This window comes from Mobula birostris, chromosome 1 (genome assembly GCF_030028105.1).
Source record: "Mobula birostris isolate sMobBir1 chromosome 1, sMobBir1.hap1, whole genome shotgun sequence".
Taxonomy (NCBI): domain Eukaryota; kingdom Metazoa; phylum Chordata; class Chondrichthyes; order Myliobatiformes; family Myliobatidae; genus Mobula; species Mobula birostris.
In genome coordinates this window covers 833,691-856,371 of record NC_092370.1, presented here as the reverse complement: position 1 = coordinate 856,371, position 22,681 = coordinate 833,691, and the positions used below count along the sequence as shown (strand labels likewise).

The 22,681-nt window shown below is 44.3% G+C and overlaps 1 protein-coding gene across 4 annotated transcripts in view; it reads right to left on the bottom strand.

Moving 5' to 3' along the window:
* smarcc1a (SWI/SNF related BAF chromatin remodeling complex subunit C1a) overlaps window positions 1–22,681 on the bottom strand; it is a 221,757-nt gene that overhangs the window by 71,075 nt on the left and 128,001 nt on the right. For 2 of the 4 annotated variants that reach the window (XM_072251690.1, XM_072251677.1), the window contains exons 19-22: window positions 17,950–18,009; window positions 9,898–10,156; window positions 9,184–9,345; window positions 261–319 (exon numbers count right to left, since the gene is read on the bottom strand). In XM_072251690.1, the coding sequence (XP_072107791.1) occupies window positions 261–319; window positions 9,184–9,345; window positions 9,898–10,156; window positions 17,950–18,009 (540 nt within the window). The remainder of the gene's footprint in view (window positions 1–260; window positions 320–9,183; window positions 9,346–9,897; window positions 10,157–17,949; window positions 18,010–22,681) is intronic. The other 2 variants (XM_072251683.1, XM_072251696.1) reach the window with 2 other exon arrangements.

Here is a 22,681-nt window from a genome sequence, read left to right as displayed (position 1 = left end):
GGAGGTATGGAGGGCTACGATCCAGTGCAGGTTGATGGAGTAGGCAGTTTAAATGGTTTCAGCATGGACTAAATGGGCCAAAGGGCCTGTTTCTCTGCTGTAGTACTCACATTGCTTCTCAGCAACCAATTCCTTTCACATGTCCATCACTCCCAGTTGTCTTAGCACCACCAATGAGGGGTCATCATGCACACTATTACCCACATTTGTCATTTATTCATACTTTGGTTTGTGCACCTGAATTGCTCAGAACTACTCACTTTTTCAGATTCTTGACCTTCTGATTGAGTTTCCATTTTTTCCTCTTCAACATCTGCTTCTCAAATAAAAAAATAAAATTGTATTCAGCAGAAACTAAAAAACAATTACAATTCAAACATAGTTGTGTTAGCCATGGTCAGAAATAGTACTTCAACTAACTGCACAGTTTAGTGCAGGGATTTATGCCACAGACCAATACCATTAAGCAAGGGGTCAAGTTGGGAAACCCTGGTTTAGTGCAAAGGAAGCGGAAAGAAACAGCCATCTTGGTTACATTTCCATTACAATTTGTAAATTATTCGTCCTATTTAACTTCGTCAATAGACTTGGAATCAGCTGCACATGTTGTTGCCACACTAGTAGATAAACAGAGTGCAAGTCCAACCCTGCATCAGTACTTAACCATTCAGACATTGACAATGGTGGAATACAACTTCATAACACAATGCCTTGTGGTGTACTAATGTGTTGGTTACGGCCCAATATTGCTAAACAGACCTGGAATACCTTGCAATTACATCCTGGCCATTTTACCTGCCACAGGAGATTTCAGCAATTGTTTAGGTAGAGGTGTACATTCCGCCTCAGGCCAATGTGGAACAGGGTCTAGGTGAACTGAGTGATGTAATCAAAAGGCATGAAAATTGCACATCCTGATGCCTTCCCCATCATTTGGAGGATTTTAACCAGGGCAGCTGATAAAGTCACTAATTATCATCAACAAATCACCTGTAGTACCAGAGAAAATAACATGACGGACCACTGTTACAGTAAGTTCAAATGTGTTTCCATACTATTCTACACCCACACTTTGGCAAGTCTGATCACTTGGTTGTATTTCTACTCCCTTAGTATAGACAAAGACTGAAATCTGAAGCACCAACAGAGGACCAAGGTGGTATGGTCCAGCGAGGCACAGGAACGCTTACAGGACTGCTTTGAATCAGTGGACTCTACTGTAGTCAAGCAGTCATCTTCGAGATTGGATAAGCATGACATAGTTGTCACTGACTGCACTAAAATCTGTGAGGATGAGTGTGTGCCTACGAAAACTTACTCTAGATTCCCAACCAAAAGCCATGGAACCAGGAGGTTCACAGACAGCTCAGGGCAAAATAAGTGGCATTTGAGTATGGCAACCCAGGTCCACGAAGAAAACCAGGTACAGCTTGCGGAGGGCTATTTCAAGAGCCAAGAAACAATTCAGCAGAGGTTAGAAGTGACATCGGATACACATCAACTCTGGCAGGGTGTGCAGGTCGTTACTTTCTACAAAGCAAAACTCAAAATCATGAATGGCAGCAAAGCTTCATTACCTTTTCTCTTCCTCTGCCCCACACCCCAGCCTTCCCCCTGTAACATTTGATGCCGTCTCCAATCAGAGACCCATCAATCTCTGCCTAAATACACCCTAAGACAGGCCTCCAGAGCTACCTGTGGTAATAAATTCTACAAATTCACATCCCTCTAAATTTCAGCGAGTACAGACTGAGAGCTACCAAATGTTCCTCATTCGATAACCCTTTCATTCCCGAAATCATCCTTATGAACCTTCTCTGGATCCGCTCCAATGCCAGAGTATTCTTTTTTTAGATAAGGAACCCAGAACTGTTCACAATACTCAAAGTGAAGCCTCACCAATGCCTTATAAAGCCTCAGCATCACATCCCTGCTCTTATATTCTCGACCCCTTGAAATGAATGATAACACTGCATTTGCCTTCCTCACCACTGTCTCTACCTGCAAGTTAACCTTTGGGGTATTCTGCACAAGGGCTCCCAGAAAATGTGAGATGCAAAGGAACTTGGATTTTCTCCCCATTTAGAAAATAGAATGCACATTTATTTCTCCTACCAAAGTGCATGCATTTTCCAACATAGTGTTTCATTTTCTATTCTCATGCCCATTTCTCTAATCTGTCAAAGTCCTTCTGCAGCCGATCTGTTTCCTCAACACCCTCGGCTCCTCCACCAATCTCCGTATCATCTGCAAACTTGGCAACAAAGTCATTTATTCCATCATCTAAATCATTGATATACGACATAAAAAGAACTGGTCCCAACACTGACCCCTGAGGAACACCACTTGTCACTGGCAGCCAACCAGAAAAGGATCATGTTATTCTCATTCTCTGCCTCCTGCCAATCAGCCAATGCTTTAACCATGCCAGTAACTTCCCGTAATACCATGGGCTCTTCACTTGGTTAGCATCCTCATGAGTGGCAGCCTGTCAAAGGCCTTCTGAAAGTCCAAATATACAACATGCACTACATCCCGTCTGTCCTACTTGTAATCTCCTCAAAGAATTCCAACAGGTTCCCTTAAGGAAACCATGCTGACTTAGTACTATCTTGTCCTGTGTCACTAAGTACTCCATAACTTCATCCTTAACAATTGATTCCAACATCTTCCCAACCACTGATGTCAGGCTAACTGGTCTATAATTTCCTTTCTGCTGCCTTCCTCTTTTCTTAAAGGGTGGAGTAACATTTGCAATTTTCTGGTCCTCTAGCACCATGCCAGAGTCTAATGATTTTTGATAGCTCATGACTAATGCCTCCACAATCTCTACCGCTACCTCTTTCAGAACCCTAGGGTGCAGTTCATCTGGTCCGGGTGACTTATGAATCCTTAGGTCTTTCAGCTTTTTGAGCACCACCTCCCTTCTAACAGTGACTGCACTCACTTTTCTTCCCCAACACCCTTCAACATCTGGGGCATTGTTAATGTATTCCACAGTGAAAATTGATGCAAAATGCTCATTCACTTCATCGGCCATCTCCTTGGCTCCCATTACTTCTTCTCCTGCCTCATTTTCTAGCAGTCCTATATCCACACATTTCTCTTTTATCTTTTACATCTTTGAAAGTGCGTTTACTATCCACGTAGATTTTGTTTGCTGGCTTGCATTCATATTTCATCTCTTCCTTCCTAATGATTCTTTTAGTTGCTCTCTGTAGGGTTTTAAAAGCTTCCCATCCTCTGTCTTCGCCCTAATTTTTGCTTTGTTGTGTGCCCTCTCTTTTGCTTTTATATTAGCTTTGACTTCCCTTATGAGCCGTGGTTGTACTGTTTTTGGAATACATCTATCCTGCCCCTCTCACTCCCCCCCCCCCCCAAAAACACACACCATTGCTGCTCTGCTGTCATCCAGCTACAGCTCCTTGAAGACAGTGTTGGAGATCAGGAGCAGCAGCTGGATGCCCCTTGGCTTCGACAGGAGTGAGGAGATCATTGATCAGAGCTACAGTGAAGTAGTCACCCGTAAGATGTGGGAGGCAGGTAGCTGGGTGACTGTCCAAGAGTGCAGCGCACCCCCTTGGCCATTCCCCTCAATAACAAACATGCTTTGTGTAGACTTGTGGGGGATGACCTCTCACGGGAATGCCACAGAGACAAGATTACTGGCACTGAGCAAGGTCCGTAGTACAGATGGGAAAGGAGAAGAGTGGAGTGGTAGAGATAGTGATTGGGGACTCGACAGTCGGAGGAACAGAAAGGAAATTCTGTGGACGTGAACAGAACACACAGACAGTATGTAGCCTCCCAGGTGCCGGGGAAACATCTTGGATCACATCCACAGCATTCTGGAATAGGAGGGAGAGCAGCCTGATCTCTTGGTACATATTGGTATCAATGACATAGGAAGGAAAAGCAAAGAGGTAATGAAAAGTGAAGTTAGAGAGCTGGGCAGAAAGCTGAGAAACAGGACCTCCAAGGTAGTAATTTCTCGATTGCTGCCTGTGCCATGCACCAGTCTGCCCATCGAGTCTGCTCCACCATTCCATCTGGCTGATCCTGAATTCCATACTACCCCATACACCTGTCTTCTCACCATATCCCTTGATGCCCTGACCAATCAGAAAATGATCAACTTCTGCCTTAAATATACCCACAGATTTGGCCTCCACACAGTTTGTGGCACAGCATTCGACAGATTCACTACCCCCACACTAAAAAAATTTCTCCTTGCCTCTATTCTAAAAGGTCACCCCTCAATTTTGAGACTGTGCCCTCTAGTTCTGGAATTGCCCACCTTAGAAAATATCCTCTCCACATCCACCTAATCGAGCCCTTTTAACATTCGGTAGGTTTCAATGAGATCCCCAAGCGTTCTTCTAAATTCCAGTGAGTACAAGCCCAAAGCTGCCAAACGCTCCTCATAGGTTAGCCCTATCATTCCCGGACTCATCCTCGTGAACCTCCTCTGGACTCTCTCCAATGACAACACACCCTTTCTGAGATATGAGGCCCAAAACTGTTGAGAATGCTCCAAGTATGGCCTGACTAGTGTCTTATAAAGGCTCAACACTATCTCCTTGCTTTTATATTGGATAAAACAGTCTTTTAAGAGCCTCTTAAATAGGTACATGGAGTTTGAAAAAGAGAGCTACACACTACAGAAATTCTAGGCAGTCTCTAGAGTATGTTACATGGTCAGCACAACATTGTAGGCCGAAGGGCCTGTAATGTGCGGTAAACTTCCACGTTCTACATTCTATTCCCATTGAAATAAGTGCCATCATTGCATTTGTCACCTTTACCACATACTCAATCTGTAAATTAACCCTATGGGAGTCTTGCATGAGGACTCCCAAGTCCCTCTTCACCTCTGATGTTTGAACATTCTCCCCATTTAGAATAATCTGCATTATTGTTCCTTTTATCAAAATGCATTATCATACATTTCCCAACACTGTATTCCATATGCCACTTTTTTGTCCATTCTTCCAATTTGTGCAAATCCTGCAGCAATCACATTCCCTCCTCCGCACTACCTGCCCCTCCACTTATCTTTGTATCATGAAATTCTGCGACCAATCCATCAATTCCTTTATCCTAATCATTGACAAACAATACTGACCCAAAGAACACCAACAGTCACTGGCAGCCAACCAGAAAAGGCCCTTTTTATTCTGAATTGCGGCCTCCTGCCTGTCAGCCACTCCTCTATCCATGCCTTGACGTTCCCATACAGTGGAGCGCAGTCTACCGAAAGCAGAACTTGCCTTTACTATTCTGCAGTTAACTTCTGTATCAATAGTCACTGCTTGGGAGAGGGTGCTGCCAAAGTAAGTAAACTGGTTCACTGCCTGTAGTTTCTGTCCTTTGATTGAGATTCTGGGTTCTGTGTACGGTGCATGAGGCGCAGGCTGGTGCATGACTTCGGTCTTTTTGATGTTGATGGTGAGTCCAAAGTTGTCACAAGCCGTGGAGAATTTGTCCATATTGACTTGCATCTCCGGCTCTGAACCAGCATACAGGGCACAGTCATCGGCAAAGAGGAAGTCTCTCAGAGCAGTCTCCTTCACTTTGGTGATAGCTTGAAGTCTCCTCAGGTTGAAGAACTTCCCATCCACTCTGGACTTGAGGCGGATTCCAGCATCACTATCCTGGAAGGCATCGTTCAGCATGGCAGAGAACATCATGCTGAACAGTGTGGGTACGAGCACACAGCCCTGTTTGACACCACTGGTGACTGGGAATGCCTCAGAGATTCTCTGCCGTCCAGCACTCTGACCATCATGGAACTGATGAGGAATCGGTCCAGCAACAAAACTGAAGGTCTACAGAGCCATGGTACTCACTACCCTCCTGTATGCCTGTGAAACGTGGACTGTGCATCGAAGGCATGCAAGACAGCTCAACCAGTTCCACATGACTTGTCTTCGCAGAATATTAGGCATTCGATGGCTGATAAAGTACCAAACACTGAAGTTCTCTCCAGAGCAAGTCTACCATCAGTCCATACACTGCTGATGAGAGCACAGACCTGGTGGGCAGGTCATGTCATCCACATGCCAGACGAGCACATACCCCAAGCAGCTCTTTTTTGGGGAACTCTCTGCTGGAAGACGCTTGCATGGAGGGCAGAAGAAACGTCACAAAGACACACTAAAGGCCTCCCTGAAGTCATTTGACATAGACACAACCTCTTGGGAAACACTGGCACAAAACCGCCCTACCTGGCACGGCCTCATCCACAAGGGCTGTCAAGCTTACGAAGCAAGGCGCACTGCTGAAACACAACATAAGCGCGAGCTGCACAAGTCCAGGGCCACCAGCGCAACAACTACAGTGCCTACACATGTCTGCCCAGCATGTGCCAGGACATTCCGTGCCCAAATTGGCCTGACCAGTCATCTTCGAACACACCGCATCCAGTCTCAAAGTGACTAATGGTGTCCAGGTCTTCATCGACGACGATGGACGAACCACATCCATGCCAGTATCTTTCGCAAAACACCAGAAGATTTTTACCTTGTTAACTGACCTCATAAGTGGCACCTTATCAAATACCTTCTGAAAATCCAAATAAATGACATCCACTGCCTCTCCTCTGTAAACCCTAATTTGTTATTTTCTCGAAGACCTCTTAATTGTCAGGCAAGATCCCCCTCACAGAAACCATGTTGACTTTGACTTCTTTTATCATGAGTCTCCAAGTACCCCAAAATCTCATCCTTAACAATAGACTCCGACACTTTCCCAACCACTGAGGTTGGGCTAACTGGCCTATAGTTTCCTTTCTTTTGCTTTCCTCCCTTCATAAAGAGTGGTGTGACATTTGCAATCTCCCATGCCAGAATCAAATGATTCTTGAAAGATCATGACGAATGCATCTGTTTTCTCTTCAGCAACCTCAATCAGGACTCTGGGATGTAGTCCATCTGATCCAGGTGACATCCACTTTAAGACCTATCAAACCTGTCAGTTTGTCTTCCCACTAATTTTTGCTTCCTTGTATGCCCTCTCCTTTGCTTTAACTTTGGCTTTGACTTCTCTGGTCAACCATGGTTGCATCCTTTTTCCACTCAAAAATTTCTTCTTTTTTGGAATATACCTGTCTTGCACCTTCCTCATTTCTCGCATAAACTCCAGCCACTGCTGCTCTGCTGTCTTTCCCGCCAGTGTCTCTTTCCAGTCAACTTTAGCCAGTTCCTCTCTCACACCACTGTAATTTCCTTTACTCCACTGAAATAGCGACACATCAGATTTCGGCTTCTCTTTTTCTAATTTCACAGTGAACTCAATCATGTTATGATCACTGCCTCCTAAGGGTTCCTTCACCTCAATCTCTCTAATCACCTCCGGTTCATTACACAATACTCAATCCAGTACAGCCGATCCCCTAGTGGGCTCAACAACAAGCTGTTCTAAAAAGCCATCTCGCAGACATTCTACAAATTCTCTCTTGAGATCCAGTGCCGACCTGATTTTCCCAATCCATTCGCATGTTAAAATCCCCCACAATTATCATAATACTGCCCTTCTGACAAGCCTTTTCTATTTCCTGTTGTAATTTGTAGTCCACATCCCTGCAGCTGTTTGGAGGCCTGTATATAACTGCCATCAGGGTCTTTTAACCCCTGCGATTTCTTAGCTCAACCCATAAAGATTCTGCACCTTCCGATCCTATGCCACCTCTTTCTAATGATTTAATATCATTTCTTACCAATAAAGCCATGCCTCCCCCTCTGCCTACCTTCCTATCCTTCCGATACACTGTGCATCCTTGGACGTTCAGCTCCCAGAGACATGCATCCTTTAGCCAGGTCTCAGTGATGGCCATAATATCATACCTGCCAACCTGTAGCTGTACGACAAGATCATCCACCTTATTCCTTATGCTGCGTGCATTTAAGTACCATTTAAGACCAGTATTTGGTACTTTTTGCTTTGATTTCACTGCAACTTTATTGCACTGCAACTCATCCCAATGGCTATAAATTTGCCCCATCACCTGCCTGTCTTTCCTGACATTTTTACTGCTCACCATCTTAGATTTATTTCTGTTTTCCCCTTCCTCCACTCTATTATTCCAGTTCCCATCCCCCTGCCAAATTAGTTTAAACCCTCCCCTAACAGCTCTATTATACTTTCCCGCCAGGATAGTGGTCCCCTTCGGGTTCAGGTGTAACCTGTCCTTTTTGAAAAGGTCATACTTCTCCCAGAAGAGATCCCAATTATCCAAGAATCTGAAGCCCTGCCCCCTACACCAGTCTCTCAGCCATGCATTTATCTGCCTGATCCTACTATTTTTGCCCTCACTAGCACGTGGCACAGATAGCAATCCTGAGATTACTACCCTGGAGGTTCTGCTTCTCAGCTTCCTTCCTAACTCCCGGAAATCTCTCTTCAGGACCTCCTCCCTTCTCCTATCTATGTCATTAGTACCAACATGTACCAAGACAACTGGCTGCTCGCCCTCTCCCTTCAGAATATTCTGGACCCGATCCGAGACATCCGTACCCTGGCACCTGGGAGGCAACACACCATGCGGGTATCTCTATCAGGCTCACAGAATCTCCTGTCTGTTCCCCTGACTATGGAATCCCCTATGACTACCGCATTCCTCTTCTCCCTCCTTCCCTCCTGCACAACAGCACCAGGCTCAGTGCCAGAGACCCAGTCACCATGGCCGTCCCCTGTCCGGTCATCCCCCTCAACAGCATCCAGAACAAGATATTTATTGCTGAGGGGGACAACCATAGGTGTGCTCTCCACTATCCGGGCATTTTCCTTCCCTCTCCTGACAGTCACCCAGTTTTCCCCTTCCCCTAATCTTCCATACCCTATAGCCTCTTACCTCTTCACATGCCTATCACCTCTCCCTGGTGCCCCTCCTTCGCTTTCTCCTCCGATCCACTTTCCTCTCCTATCAGATTCCTTTTTCTCGCCTTCACCTTTTAGCTTGTCCTCCTCCTGCTCCCTCCCCTTCCGTTTCAGTCCTGAAGGAGTCTCTGTCCAAAACACCAACTGTTTACTAATTGCTATAGATGCTGCCTGACCTGCTGAGTTTCTGCAGCACTGTGTGTTACTCTGCATTTCCAACACCTGCAGGATATCCTGTTCATAATCAGAAATTACTTGCCTCCATGACTGAACATGCAAATGAATAATGCTACTGTTTCACAATACCAGTTTTCTCTGGTTCCTCTGGAGCTGTTCCGGCAATGCCACTGTTTTCTAAGCCATACGAAGGATCCACTTTGCCAGAAGACCGGGCCATCTCTTGTACTTTCTTGACGTGTGCCTCCACCAGTTCAACTGGCACTTCCTCCCTCACATGGGAAAATTCCTCTGCGAAAGTAAGTACAGTTTGCAAATATCTAAGTCAATTTCTTCACCCATCAGAAGTCTGCCAATTTCAACTCCTCATCTAGTTTACAAGAGTTTAACTTTCATCAAGCACTTCAATTCAATCCATGATCTCTTTTCCAGGACTAACATACTAATCAGTCTTCAAAACTCATGCAGGTTATAGAGATGACCATTCTGGGTTATAAAGGTAGTTAGTTTATTTATAGAAATACCAAACTTATATCCCATGTTCAAGGTTAGAAAATTATTCAACCAAAATACATTACATTCACTGGTTATCTGGTTCTCATTTTCACATCTTGTAGTTTAATAAAGATATTTGGAAACAGGCATGTGCGACATTCAGTTTAGTTTCAATGATGGCTTAATGTTTTCAAAGCGGAGATGAATAACGATTAATTTGCTTTTTTCCTTCAAGTTGGCTTATCAGATGCCTCCACTTTGAGTTTTGGAACTGCAGTATCATTCTATACCAGGGCTGATCCATCTTCAGAGAAAAGATTCTTGAAAAAATGACTGCAAATTCCTTACCTAATGCAGCTTTGGCAGCTGCCGCAGCCACCCGGGGATCAACAACCGAGGCCAGGAATGCCACGGTGCTCATGACAGGGTTCCCAGACTGGCTGAAAGGAACAGGCTGGAAGGCCAAAGGACCAAGTGAGGAATCTGTGTCTTCCAAATATGGGTCTTCAATGGGGAGCCGCAGGAAATTCAGTATGCATTCATCTTGTGTGCGGCTCCCAACATGCTCAGATACTTTATTCCAGTCATCTTTGTACATTTCAAGAGCCTAAAAATCAAAATTATTACAAATTTCATTCAAATGAATCTGTTGTTGTCACAACTTCAATTTACTGCCATTTAAGGGACATGTGAAAGCTCAGGGCAGGGAAGAGTCTGCAGTCTAGCTGGTCAAGCTTATTTACAGAATTGTAATTTTAAGGTGTTTACTATTAAAAAAAGACAAGATCACAAGACATAGAAGCAGAATTAGGCCAATCGGCCTGATGAGTCTGCTCCGCAGTTCCACTATGGCTGATCCTTCTCAACCACATTCTTCTACCTTCTCCCAGTAATCTTTAACGTCCTGATTAATCAAAAACCTATCAGCCTCTGCTATAAACATATCCAATGACTTGGCCTCCACAACCATCTATAGCAATGAATTGCACAGATTCACCACCCTTGAGCTAAAGAAATTCCATAAGACCATAAGATATAGGAGCAGAATTAGGCCATTTGGCTCAGTCTGCTCCATCATTTCATCATGGCTGATCCAAGCTTTCCTCTCAGCCCCAATCTCCCGTCTTCTCCCCATATCACTTCATCTCTGACCAATCAAGAATTCATCAACTTCTGCCTTTTATATAAGAAAATAAATAAAAATAAAGGAAGCCTCCACAGCTGTCTGTGGCAAAGAATTCCAAAGATTCACCTCTCTGGCTAAAGAAATTCCCTCCTCACCTCTGTTCTAAAAGGGCACCCCTCTAATCTGAGACTCTCTCCCCAGGTATTGAGCTCCTCACTATAGGAAACATCCTCTCCAGATCCACTATCAAGGCTTTTCACCATTCCATGGGTTACAATGAGGTCACCCCTCAATCTTCTGAATTCTAGTGACAGGTCCAGAGACATCAGACACTCTTCATAAGACAAGCCATTCGACCTTGAAATAATTTTTGATCCTCCTTTGAAGCCTCTCCAGTTTCAGCACATCCTTTCTAAAAAGAGGGGCCCAAAACTACTCACAATACTCCAAGTGAGGCATCACCAGTGCTTTGCAAGCCTCAACATTATATCCTTGCTTTTCATATTCTAGTCCTCTTGAAAGGAATGCCAACATCACACATGCCTTCTTCACCAGATTCACCTGCAAATTAACCTTCAGGGATTCCTGCACAAGGACTCCCAAATCTCTTTCCACCTCAGTTATTTTGTATTTGCTATCCACTTAGAAAATAGTCAACCCTTTTGTTTCTTCTACCAAAGTGCATGAACATAAACTTCCCGTCACTGTATTCCATTTGCCACTTCTTGGCCCATTCTCCTAATACCAAGTCCTCCTGTAGCCTCTCTGCTTCCTTAAAACTACTTGCCTCGCCAACATTTCGCCTGCAAAATCGTCCATTAAGCCATCAATCCATCATCCATGTTAGACATGTAATGTAAAAAGAATAATTCCCAACACAGACCCCTGTGGAACACCACTAATCACTGGAAGCCAGCCAGAAAATGCTCCCTTTATTCCCACTATTTGTCTCCTGCCAATCAGCCACTGCTTTACCCATGTAGAATCTTTCTTGTAATACCATGGGCTCATAGCTTGTTAAGCAGCCTCATGTGTCAAAATCCTTCTGAAAAATCCAAATACACAACTTCCTTATCATTTCTTCAAATTCCAACAGAATTGACAGGCAAGATTTTCCCTTGAGGAAGATCTGATGATGGCCTATTTTATCATGTGCCTCCAAGTACCCTGACACCTTATCTTTAGCAATCGATTCCAACATCTTCCCAACCACTAAGGTCAGACCTAACTGGCCTAAAATTTCCTTTCTGCTGCCTCTCTCCTTTCTTGAACAGTGGAGTAACATTAGTAATTTGGTCCTTAATAATGGAAGCTGCCTTTCTGAGACACCACTCCCTGAAGATGTCCTGGGTACTTAATAGGCTAGTACCCAAGATAGAGCTGACTAGATTTACAACCTTCTGTAGCTCCTTTCAGTCCTGTGCAGTAGCTCCTCCATACCAGAGAGAGATGCAGCCTGTCAGAATGCTCTCCACAATACAACTATAAAAGTTTTGAGTGTATTTGTTGACATGCCAAATCTCTTCAAACTCCTAATAAAGAATAGCCGCTATCTAGCCTTCTTTATAACTACATCGATATGTTAGGACCAGGTTAGATCCTCAGAAAACCTGAAACTGCTCACTCTCCACTTCTGATCTCTCTATGAGGATTGATATGTGCTGCTTCGTCCTACCCTTCCTGAAGTCCACAATCAGCTCTTTCGTCTTACTGATGTTGAGTGCCAGGTTGTTGCTGTGGCACCACTCCACTAGTTGGCATATCTCACTCCTGTACACCCCCTCGTCACCACCTGAGATTCTACCAACAATGGTTGTATCCTCAGCAAATTTAGAGGGTATTTGAGCTATGCCTAGCCACACAGTCATGTGTATATAGAGAGTAGAGCAGTGGGCTAAGCACACACCCCTGAGATGCCAGCGTTGATCGTCAGCAAGGGAGATATGTTATCACCAATACGCACAGATTGCGGTCTTCCAGTTAGGAAGTCGAGGATCCAATTGCAGAGGGAGGTACAGAGGCCCAAGTTCGGTAACATCTCAATCAGGATTGTGGGAATGAAGGTATTAAATGCTGAGCTATAGTCAATGAACAGCACCCTGCCTTTGGTGTTTGCATTGTCCAGGTGGTCTAAAGCATGTGGAGAGCCACTGAGATTGCGTCTGCTGTTGACCTATTGTGGCGATAGGCAAATTGCAATGGGTCAGGTCCTCGCTGAGGTAGGAGTTCAGCCTAGTCATGACCAACCACTCAAAGCATCTCATCACTGTAGATGTGAATGCTACCGGGCGATAGTCATTAAGGCAGCCCACATTATTCTTCATAGGCACTGGTATAATTGTTGCCTTTTTGAAGCAAATGGGAACTTCTGCCCGTAGCAGTGAGAGGTTGAAAATGTCCTTGAATACTCCCACTAGTTGGCTGGCATTGGTTTTCAGAGCCTGACCAGGTACTCCATTGGGACCTTCCACCTTGCGAGGGTTCACTCTTTTTAAAGACAGCCTAACATCAGCCTCTGAAATGCAGATCACAGGGTCATCAGGGATCTTCACAGCTGTAGTTGTGTTCTCTCTTTCAAAGCCTGCATAGAAGGTGTTGAGTTTATCTGGAAGGGAGGCATCACTGCCATTCATGCTATTGGGTTTCGCTTTGTAGGAAGTAATGTCTTGCAGACCCTGCCAGAGTTGCCATGCATCTGATGTCGCCTCCAACCTAGTTCAAAATGGTCTCTTTGCCCTTGAAATATCCCTCTGCAAACCATTCCTGGCTTTCTGGTACAGGCCTGGGTCGCCAGACTTAAATGTCACAGATATAGCCTTCAGCAGATGACGTACCTCCCGGTTCATCCATGGCTTTTGGCTTGGGAATGTACAGTAAGTCTTTGTGGGCACACACATATCCACATAGGTTTTAATGAAGTCGGTTACAACTGCAGCATAATCATCCAGGTTCGAAGATGAATCTCTGAATACAGTCCAGTCCACCGATTCAAAGCAGTCCTGTAGGCGCTCCTGTGCTTCCATTGTTCATACCTTCTTGGTCCTCACTGCTGCTGCTGCAGTCTTCAGTCTCTGCCTATACTAAGGGAGTAGAAGTACAGCCAGGTGATCAGACTTCCCGAAGTGAGGGCATGGAATAGCACGGTAGGCATTCTTGATGGTGGTGTAGCAGTGGTCCAGTATGTTGTTTCCTCTAGTATTGCAAGTGATCTGTTGATGGTATTTGCTTAGTGATTTTTCTCAGACTGGCCTGGTTAAAATCTCCCAAAACGATGGTGAAGGTGTTGGGGTGCACTGTTTTGTGCATGTTGATCCCATTGCTCAGATCACTAAAGCCTGCTTTACGTTGGCCTGAGGTGGAATGTAAACTGCTACCAAATTTACCCAGGAGAACTCCCATGGTAGGTAAAAAGGACGGCACTTAACTGCTAGATATTCCAGGTCTGGTAAGTAGAATTGGGATAGCACTGATATGTTTGTGCACCCAGATGAGTTGATCATGAAACATACTCCTCTACCTCTGTAGACTCTATAAATCTGTTCTGACGGTGTATCGTAAACCTGTCAATCTGAATTGCTGCACCCAGTATGGAAAGGGTTAACCAGGATTCCATGAAACAAAGAACACATGCGGTCCTAATGTCCCTTTGATTCAGCACCCTACCTCTGAGATCATCGATTTTATTCACCAGATTCAGCATGTTCGCCAGCAAGATAGTCGGTATACGGAGTTTAAAACCCAGTTTCCTTAAGCGCACTTGTAACCCTGCTCTAAACCCACGCTTCCTCCGAGATGTGGATAGTGGAGAACCAGTGGATGTGGTATATTTGGATTTTCAAAAGGCTTTTGACAAGGTCCCACACTGGAGATTAGTGTGCAAACTTAAAGCACATGCTATTGGGGGTAAGGTATTGATGTGGATAGAGAATTGGTTGGCAGACAGGAAGCAAAGAGTGGGAATAAACAGGACCTTTTCAGAATGGCAGGCAGTGACCAGTGGGGTACCGCAAGGCTCAGTGCTGGGACCCCAGTTGTTTACAATATATATTAATGACTTAGATGAGGGAATTAAATGTAGCATCTCCAAGTTTGCGGATGACACGAAGTTGGGCGGCAGTGTTAGCTGTGAGGAGGATGCTAAGAGGATGCAGGGTGACTTGGACAGGTTGGGTGAGTGGGCAAATTCATGGCAGATGCAATTTAATGTGGATAAATGTGAGGTTATCCACTTTGGTGGCAAAAACAGGAAAACAGATTATTAGCTGAATGGTGGCTGATTAGGAAAAGGGGAGGTGCAACGAGACCTGGGTGTCATTATGCACCAGTCATTGAAAGTGGGCATGCAGGCACAGCAGGCGGTGAAAAAGGCAAATGGTATGCTAGCATTCATAGCAAGAGGATTCGAGTACAGGAGCAGGGAGGTTCTACTGCAGTTGTACAAGGCCTTGGTGAGACCACACCTGGAGTATGGTGTGCAGTTTTGGTCCCCTAATTTGAGGAAAGACATCCTTGCCATAGAGGGAGTACAAAGGTGGTTCACTAGATGGATTCCTGGGATGGCAGGACTTTCATATGATGAAAGACTGGATCAACTAGGCTTATACTCGTTGGAATTTAGAAGATTGAGGGGGGATCTGATTGAAACGTATAAAATCCTAAAGGGATTGGACAGGCTAGATGCAGGAAGATTGTTCCCAATGTTGGGGAAGTCCAGAACGGGGGGTCACAGTTTGAGGATAAAGGGGAAGCCATTTAGGACCGAGATGAGGAAAAACTTTTTCACACAGAGAGTGGTGAATCTGTGGAATTCTCTGCCACAGGAAACAGTTGAGGCTAATTCATTGGCTATATTTAAGAGGGAGTTAGATATGTCCCTTGTGGCTAAAGGGATCAGGGGGTATGGAGGGAAGGCTGGTAAAGGGTTCTGAGTTGGATGATCAGCCATGATCATACTGAATGGCGGTGCAGGCTCGAAGGGCCGAATGGCCTACTCCTGTACCTATTTTCTATGTTTCTATGTCCTATGTGGGCACTTCTGACCCCAATCGGTGCTGTTTCTGTTGGTTTTAAGCAGCAATAGTTCGTTTAAACGCATTAAGACATCTTTGTTGACTGTACTGATCTTGGAAGCAGTTGTGCTTTTTAAGCTATATCAGGCTGAAACAGGAATATTTAAGCGTATCCATTGAGAGTACCGCTGCTACTCGAGTTACGCTTATGTGCCCCAGAAGCGAGAGAAGCCACCCACAACTATTCATGAACCTCACAGAATGGGACCCAAGACTCTTGCATCTCCTGCCTAATCGCAGCCATGAGAAGAGAGGGAGATGGGTCAAATGCAACCAGACATGATGGATTCAGATGGGAGATAATGGCTGACTCGGTAGAGTGATGCTTAATATGCTTCCAGCGTCAACACAGCATATCCACCACTCACTGAACCCTAACCCATACATCTTTGGGCTATGGGAGGAAACCAGAGTACCCAGCGATTGCAGGAAAGTAAGGAGGGCAGGATACATTTTACACAGAGAATGGTGAGTGCGTGGAATATTTTGTCAGGAGTGGTGATTGAGGCAGATTTTAAGACCAGAAGACAGAAGCAGAATTAGGCCATTTGGTCTGCTGTACCATTCCATCACTTCAAATTTATTATCTCTCTCAACCATCTCCCCATAAGCTTTGACACCCTTGCTATTCCAGAACTTATCAACCCCCACTTTAAATATAACCAATGACTTGGCATCCACAACTGTCCATGGCAATAAATTCCACAAATTCACTACTGTCTGGCCAAAGAAATTCCTCATCTGTTCTAATGGACATCCCTCTATTCTCAGGCTGCACCCTCTGGTCCTAGACTACCCCACTATAGGAAATATCTCCACATCTACTCTGTTCAATAGATTTCAATGAAATTCCTCAATGAGATACATTAGGGGCACTTAAGAATCTCTCAGACACATGATTGTTAGAAAAATGGAGAACTATAGAGAGCAAAACATTTAGATTGATATTAGAGCAGATTAAATGTCAGCACTACATCATGGGCTGAAGGGTCCGTACAGTGCCGTAGTGTTCTATGCTCTATGTGAGAATTTGAATCAGACTTAATATCAATGGCATATTTCATGAAATTGTACTTCTGTTGCAAAACAACATTGCAATACATAATAAAAATGTACAAGTTATTGCAAATCAGTTAGAATGCCTTTCAGCTCACCGACTTTAAATTCTCCATACAGTGAGTGTGCTTTTGTGCATTTGCCATTCTTCAAGTTGCCAAAAGAAAACAGGAAAATAAATTAAGCTGACACACTTAACTACTATACCCCAGTAGTCTGAGTAATCTCTCCTCCTCCAAAACATTACAAGAAGCAGATAGCACCCAACGCAAACCAAATAACTGGATATCTCTGCTACCTACAGGATTAATCAGAGCATTTTTATTTTGTATATCCATTCCTCAGAGGGATAAGGAATGGAGAGAGTGAGCAATTTCAAGTTCCTGCGTGTCAATATCTCTGAGGACCTAACCTGCAGGCAACATTGATGCAGTTATAAAGAAGCCAATACAACAGATATATTTCATTAGGAGTTTGAGGAGGTTTGGTTCATCAACTACAACACTCAAACGTCTACAAATGTATCGTGGAGTGCATTCTGATTGGCTGCATCACTGTCTGGTACGGGGAGGGGGTTGTTACTACACAAGATCAAAGTTAGTTACAGAACTTGTAACATTAGTCCGCTCTATCATGGGTACTTGTCTCCATGGTATCCAAGACATCTTCAAGGAGAGATGCCATAGGAAGGCTGTGTCCATCACGAAGGATCCCCACTGCCCAGGACATGGCCTCTTCTCATTGTTACCATTGGGATGAAAGTACAGAAGCCTGATAACACACTCAACAAATCAGGAACAGCTTCTTCCCCTCTGACATCTGATTTTTAAATGGACGTTGAACCCATGAACACCACTTCACTTCTCTCCTTTTTTTTTTTTTTTTCCCCACTCCTCATTTTAGCTTAACTATTTAATAGACATATATACATAATGTAATTCAGCTTTTTCACCTCTATTTATTGATCATGTATTTCATTGTACTGCTGCTATAAAGTTAACACATTACACGACATATGCCGCTGATATTAAACCTGATTCCGATTCCTCCGTATAAACTACATTATTTTGATGCTATTTTCAGGAGGTACTTGTTAATTAATATTCAGCTATTCCAGAAAGGAACAACTTCTGATCGAGAATCACTCACCTCTAAAAGCAGCAGGGTTTCCTGGTCCGTCCAGTCTCTGGATGCACTAGCTTTGCTTTGCTGTAACAGATAGGCAGTGAAAATTGTGAATATGCCATTGGAAATGCACCGGCATCATCTACTGCCTTAATATCTTCTCTTGATTTTAAACTTTTCCTTTCTACCCATTTATTTTGTCTGATGACCAAGGCACAACTGGTCCAATGGTAGTGGGTTATTGTTATATTTGCTTACAAAGTCAGTTACAAGGCACTACCAGGATAACTGGGTCTCCAAGGCTTTATGAAGGACACTTTACAAACACTCACACAATAGGCAATACATTTAACTGTAGAATATCAGTCTAGAATGTGTTACAGTCCTCATGGCTACATTTGTACACTCCAGCAATGATCATTAGATAATGAGAATTAACATTCTATTCTGGGCAGAGAACCCCGCATCATACACCAGCGTGCTCTTTACCTGATGGGATAACCATAGCCTTTGGCCAGGAGATGTCATCAAATGGTGACCAATCTTCATAGTGTTTCTACCCTTAACCACGACACTCTCCAGTTGGCAGGTCAGCAGTGGTAGCCAAGTCACAGCCCATCTGCTCCTGACTTCCAACTCAGCTCTTCTCACCTGCTCCATATCCAACAAGAGGCTCTTGCTGCTTTCTCCTCCATCCTGCAAGCTGCTTGGTTCTTGCTCTTTTCATCAAGAGCCTTGCCAACCTTGCTGGGAACCCTCTACAGCCGATCTCCACAGGGAATAGCCACGTCTGCCATCCTTTGTCCCTGCACTCCTGGACTAAGGATTGGAACTTTAAGGTCTTCCTTTCCTGAGCCTTCGCGCATCCTTCCTTCCAGGGTACTGAGAGATCCACCAGGATGATTTTCTTGTCTTTGGTGGGCCACAGTATGATGTCCGGTTGAACAGTGGTTTGCACCACCTCCGGGAACTGCAGCTTCCTCCCCACTTCGACCCTCATCTCCCATGATTTGGAAATTTGCAGCAGAGTGGATTTAGAACTTTGATATGACTGGCATGGCCCACTCTTTGATGAAAACGACGACCCTCTTTGCCTCTCAGCCAGCTGATGTCTTTTCAAACTTCTCCAGCTCCAGTGTGTTAGCAAGGGACAGCAGAACCTCGTCATGGTGCCACTTATACTGCCATTTGCATCCTGACAGTATGTGTGCCAGTGAACCCCGCTGACCACAAAGCTTGCAGTTGGGGTCCTCTCTCAGCTCCCATGTGTGCAACTGTGATGGTGTAGGGAGAGAGTCATAAATGGACTGCAGGAGGAAAGAAATGCGGAAGTGCTCCCATTCTCTAAAGCTCTGCCCAAGTGATCTTACGCTTTTGGAAGACCCCATTTCGTCCAGGTGCACCGTGACCCCAACTCCACTGCCTTTGATAACCCGCCTTTTACCCTTGGTGTTTTGTACTCTGCTCTGTACACTTCCAATGATGAGGGGAGTTCAAATGCAAGAGATAGGTGTGACATGTCCAGGCAGAGGTTTGCCGTGATGATGTCTCTCAATTATAGCAAACTCACTGCCGAGTCTATGGCTGAGCTAGCAGCCCACTTCCAGGAATTATTAATTCCAGCCCAATAACATTTGATCACAAGACCAAGGAGCAGAATTGCACCATTCAGCCCATCAAACCTTCTCCACCATTCCATCATAGTTGATTTACTATCCCTCACAGCTGCACTCTTCTGCCTTCTTCCAGTACAACTGATGCCCTGATTAATCAAGAACATATCAACCTCCACTTTAAATATACTCAATGACTTGGCCTCCACAGCTGGCTGTGACAAAGCAGTCCACAGATTCACCACCCCCTGCCTAAGGAATTTTTTCCATCATCTGTTCTAAATGGATGAACCTCAATTCTGAAGCCCTCTGGTCCAAGACTCCCCAAATACAAGAAACATCTTCATCTAGGCCTTTCAATATTCAGTAGGTTTCCTTGTCCATTACTACCTTACCAGTGTCATTTCCAATGGTCTGATATCTACTCTCACCTCCTTTACTCTTTATACTTCTAAAAAAAAACTTAGCATTCTTGATATTAAAGGTTAGTTTTTTTTTCTCATAGCTATTTAGTTCCCTTCTGTTGGTTTTTCCAAAGATTCCCAATCTTCTAACTTGCCAATAGTTTTTGCTGCATTATATGCCCCTTCTTGGTTTTATGCTGTCTTTGACTTCCCTTGTCAGCTACAGATGCATCATCTCCCTTTTAGAATACTTACTTGGGATACATCTATTCTGCACCTTCTGAATTGACCCCAGAAACTCCTGCCATTGCTGCTCTGCCTTCATCCCTGCTAGTGTCCCCTTCCAATGAACATTGGGCAGCTCCACTTTCATGCCTCTCATTCAGAAAGTAATAGTTTTTTTTTAACAAGTCGTGGATGCCTGCCTGGAATGCACTGCCTCTTTTGATGGTAAAGGCAAATACATTAGAGACTCTTAAGAGATGTTTGAGTAGGCACATAGATGCAAAGAAGATGAGGGATACATACATGGTGTAGGTAGGAGGGATTAGCATTTGGGTGTTTTTGATTTGCTTTTTAACTGGTTCCATACAACATAGAACATAGAATAGTACAGCAGTACAGGCCCTTCGGCCCACAATGTTGTGCCGACCCTCAAACCCTGCATCCCATATAAGCCCCCACCTTAGATTCCTCCATATACCTGTCTAGTAGTCTCTTAAACTTCACAAGTGTATCTACCTCCATCACTGACTCAGGCAGTGCATTCCACGCACCAACCACTCTCTGAGTAAAAAACCTTCCTCCAATATCCCCCTTGAACTTCCCACCCCTTACCTTAAAGCCATGTCCTCTTGTATTGAGCAGCGGTGCCCTGGGGAAGAGGCGCTAGCTATCCACTCTATCTATTCCTCTTATTATCTTGTACACCTCTATCATGTCTCCTCTCATCCTCCTTGTCTCCAAAGAGTAAAGCCATAGCTCCCTTAATCTCTGATCATAGTGCATACTTTCTAAACCAGGCAGCATCCTGGTAAATCTCCTCTGTACCCTTTCCAATGCTTCCACATCCTTCCTATAGTGAGGTGATCAGATCTGGACACAGTACTCCAAGTGTGGCCTAACCAGAGTTTTATAGAGCTGCATCATTACATCGCAACTCTTAAACTCTATCCCTCGACTTATGAAAGCTAACACCCCATAAGCTTTCTTAACTACCCTATCTACCTGTGAGGCAACTTTCAGGGATCTGTGGACATGTACCCTGAGATTCCTTTGCTCCTCCACACCACCAAGTATCCTGCCACTTACTTTGTACTCTGTCTTGGAGTTTGTCCTTCCAAAGTGTACCACCTCACACTTCTCTGGGTTGAACTCCATCTGCCACTTCTCAGCCCACTTCTGCATCCTATCAATGTCTCTCTGCAATCTTTGACAATCCTCTACACTATCTACAACACCATCAACCTTTGTGTCGTCTGCAAACTTGCCAACCCACCCTTCTACCCCCACATCCAGGTCGTTAATAAAAATCACGAAAAGTGGGCCAAATGGTCTGTTCCTGTGCTATTTATGTTATTTCCCTTTACTCCACTGTAAATGACAAAATTGACTGGAAAAGAATACTGTCGGGGATGACAGCAGAGCAGCAACGCTGGTAATTTCTGGAAAATTCAGAAGGCACAGGAGATACACATCACTAAGTTTTCTAAAGGCAAGATGACACAATGGTGGTTAACAAGTAAAAGCAAACATGAAAGAGGGCACAAAATTTAAAAAATTATACCATAAGACGTAGGAGCAGAATCATGTCATTTGGCCCATTGAGTCTGTTCCACCCTTCAATCATGGCTGATCCTTTTCTCCCTCTCCTTGGCCTTTTCCCTATAACCTTTGATGCCGTGTCCAATCAAGAACCTATCAAGCTCTGTCTTAAGTACACCCACAGCTGCCTGTATTAACAAATTCCAAAAATTCACCACCCTCTAGCTAAAGAAATTCCTCCACATGTTTTAAATGTACAACCCTCTATGCTGAGGCTGTGCCCTTTTGTCCTAGACTCCCCCCACCATGGGAAACATCCTTTCCACATCTACTCGGTTTAAACCTTTCAACATTCGAAAGGTTTCAATGAGATTCCCCCCCACCATCCTTCTAAATACCAGCAAGTACAGACCCAAAGTCATCAAACGTTCATTGTATGATGATCCTTTCATTCCCAGAATCATCCTCTGAACCCTCTCCAATGCCAGCACATCTTTTGTTAGATGAGTAGTCCAAAACTGTTTACAATACTGATGCAGCCTCACCAGTCACTTATAAAGCCTCGGCATCACATCCTCACTCTTGTACTCTAGACCTCTTGAAATAAATGTTAGCATTCCATTTGCCTTCCTCACTCACCACTGAAAGTTAAATTTTAGAGTGTTCTGCACAAGGACTCCCAAATTCCTCTGGATCTCAGTGTTCTGGATTTTCTCCCAGCTTAGAAAATAGTCTGCACATTTATTTCTACTACCAAAGAGCGTGACCATGCATTTGCCAACATTGTATTTCATTTGCACTCTCTTGCTCATTCTCTTAATCTGTCCAAGTCCTTCTGCAGCTTACTAGTTTCCTCAACACTACCAGCCCCTCGACCATTCTCCACATCATCTGCAAACTTGACAAAGCCATCTATTCCATCTAAATCATTGATATTCAGCATAAAAAGCAGTCCCAACATCGACCTCTGCAGAA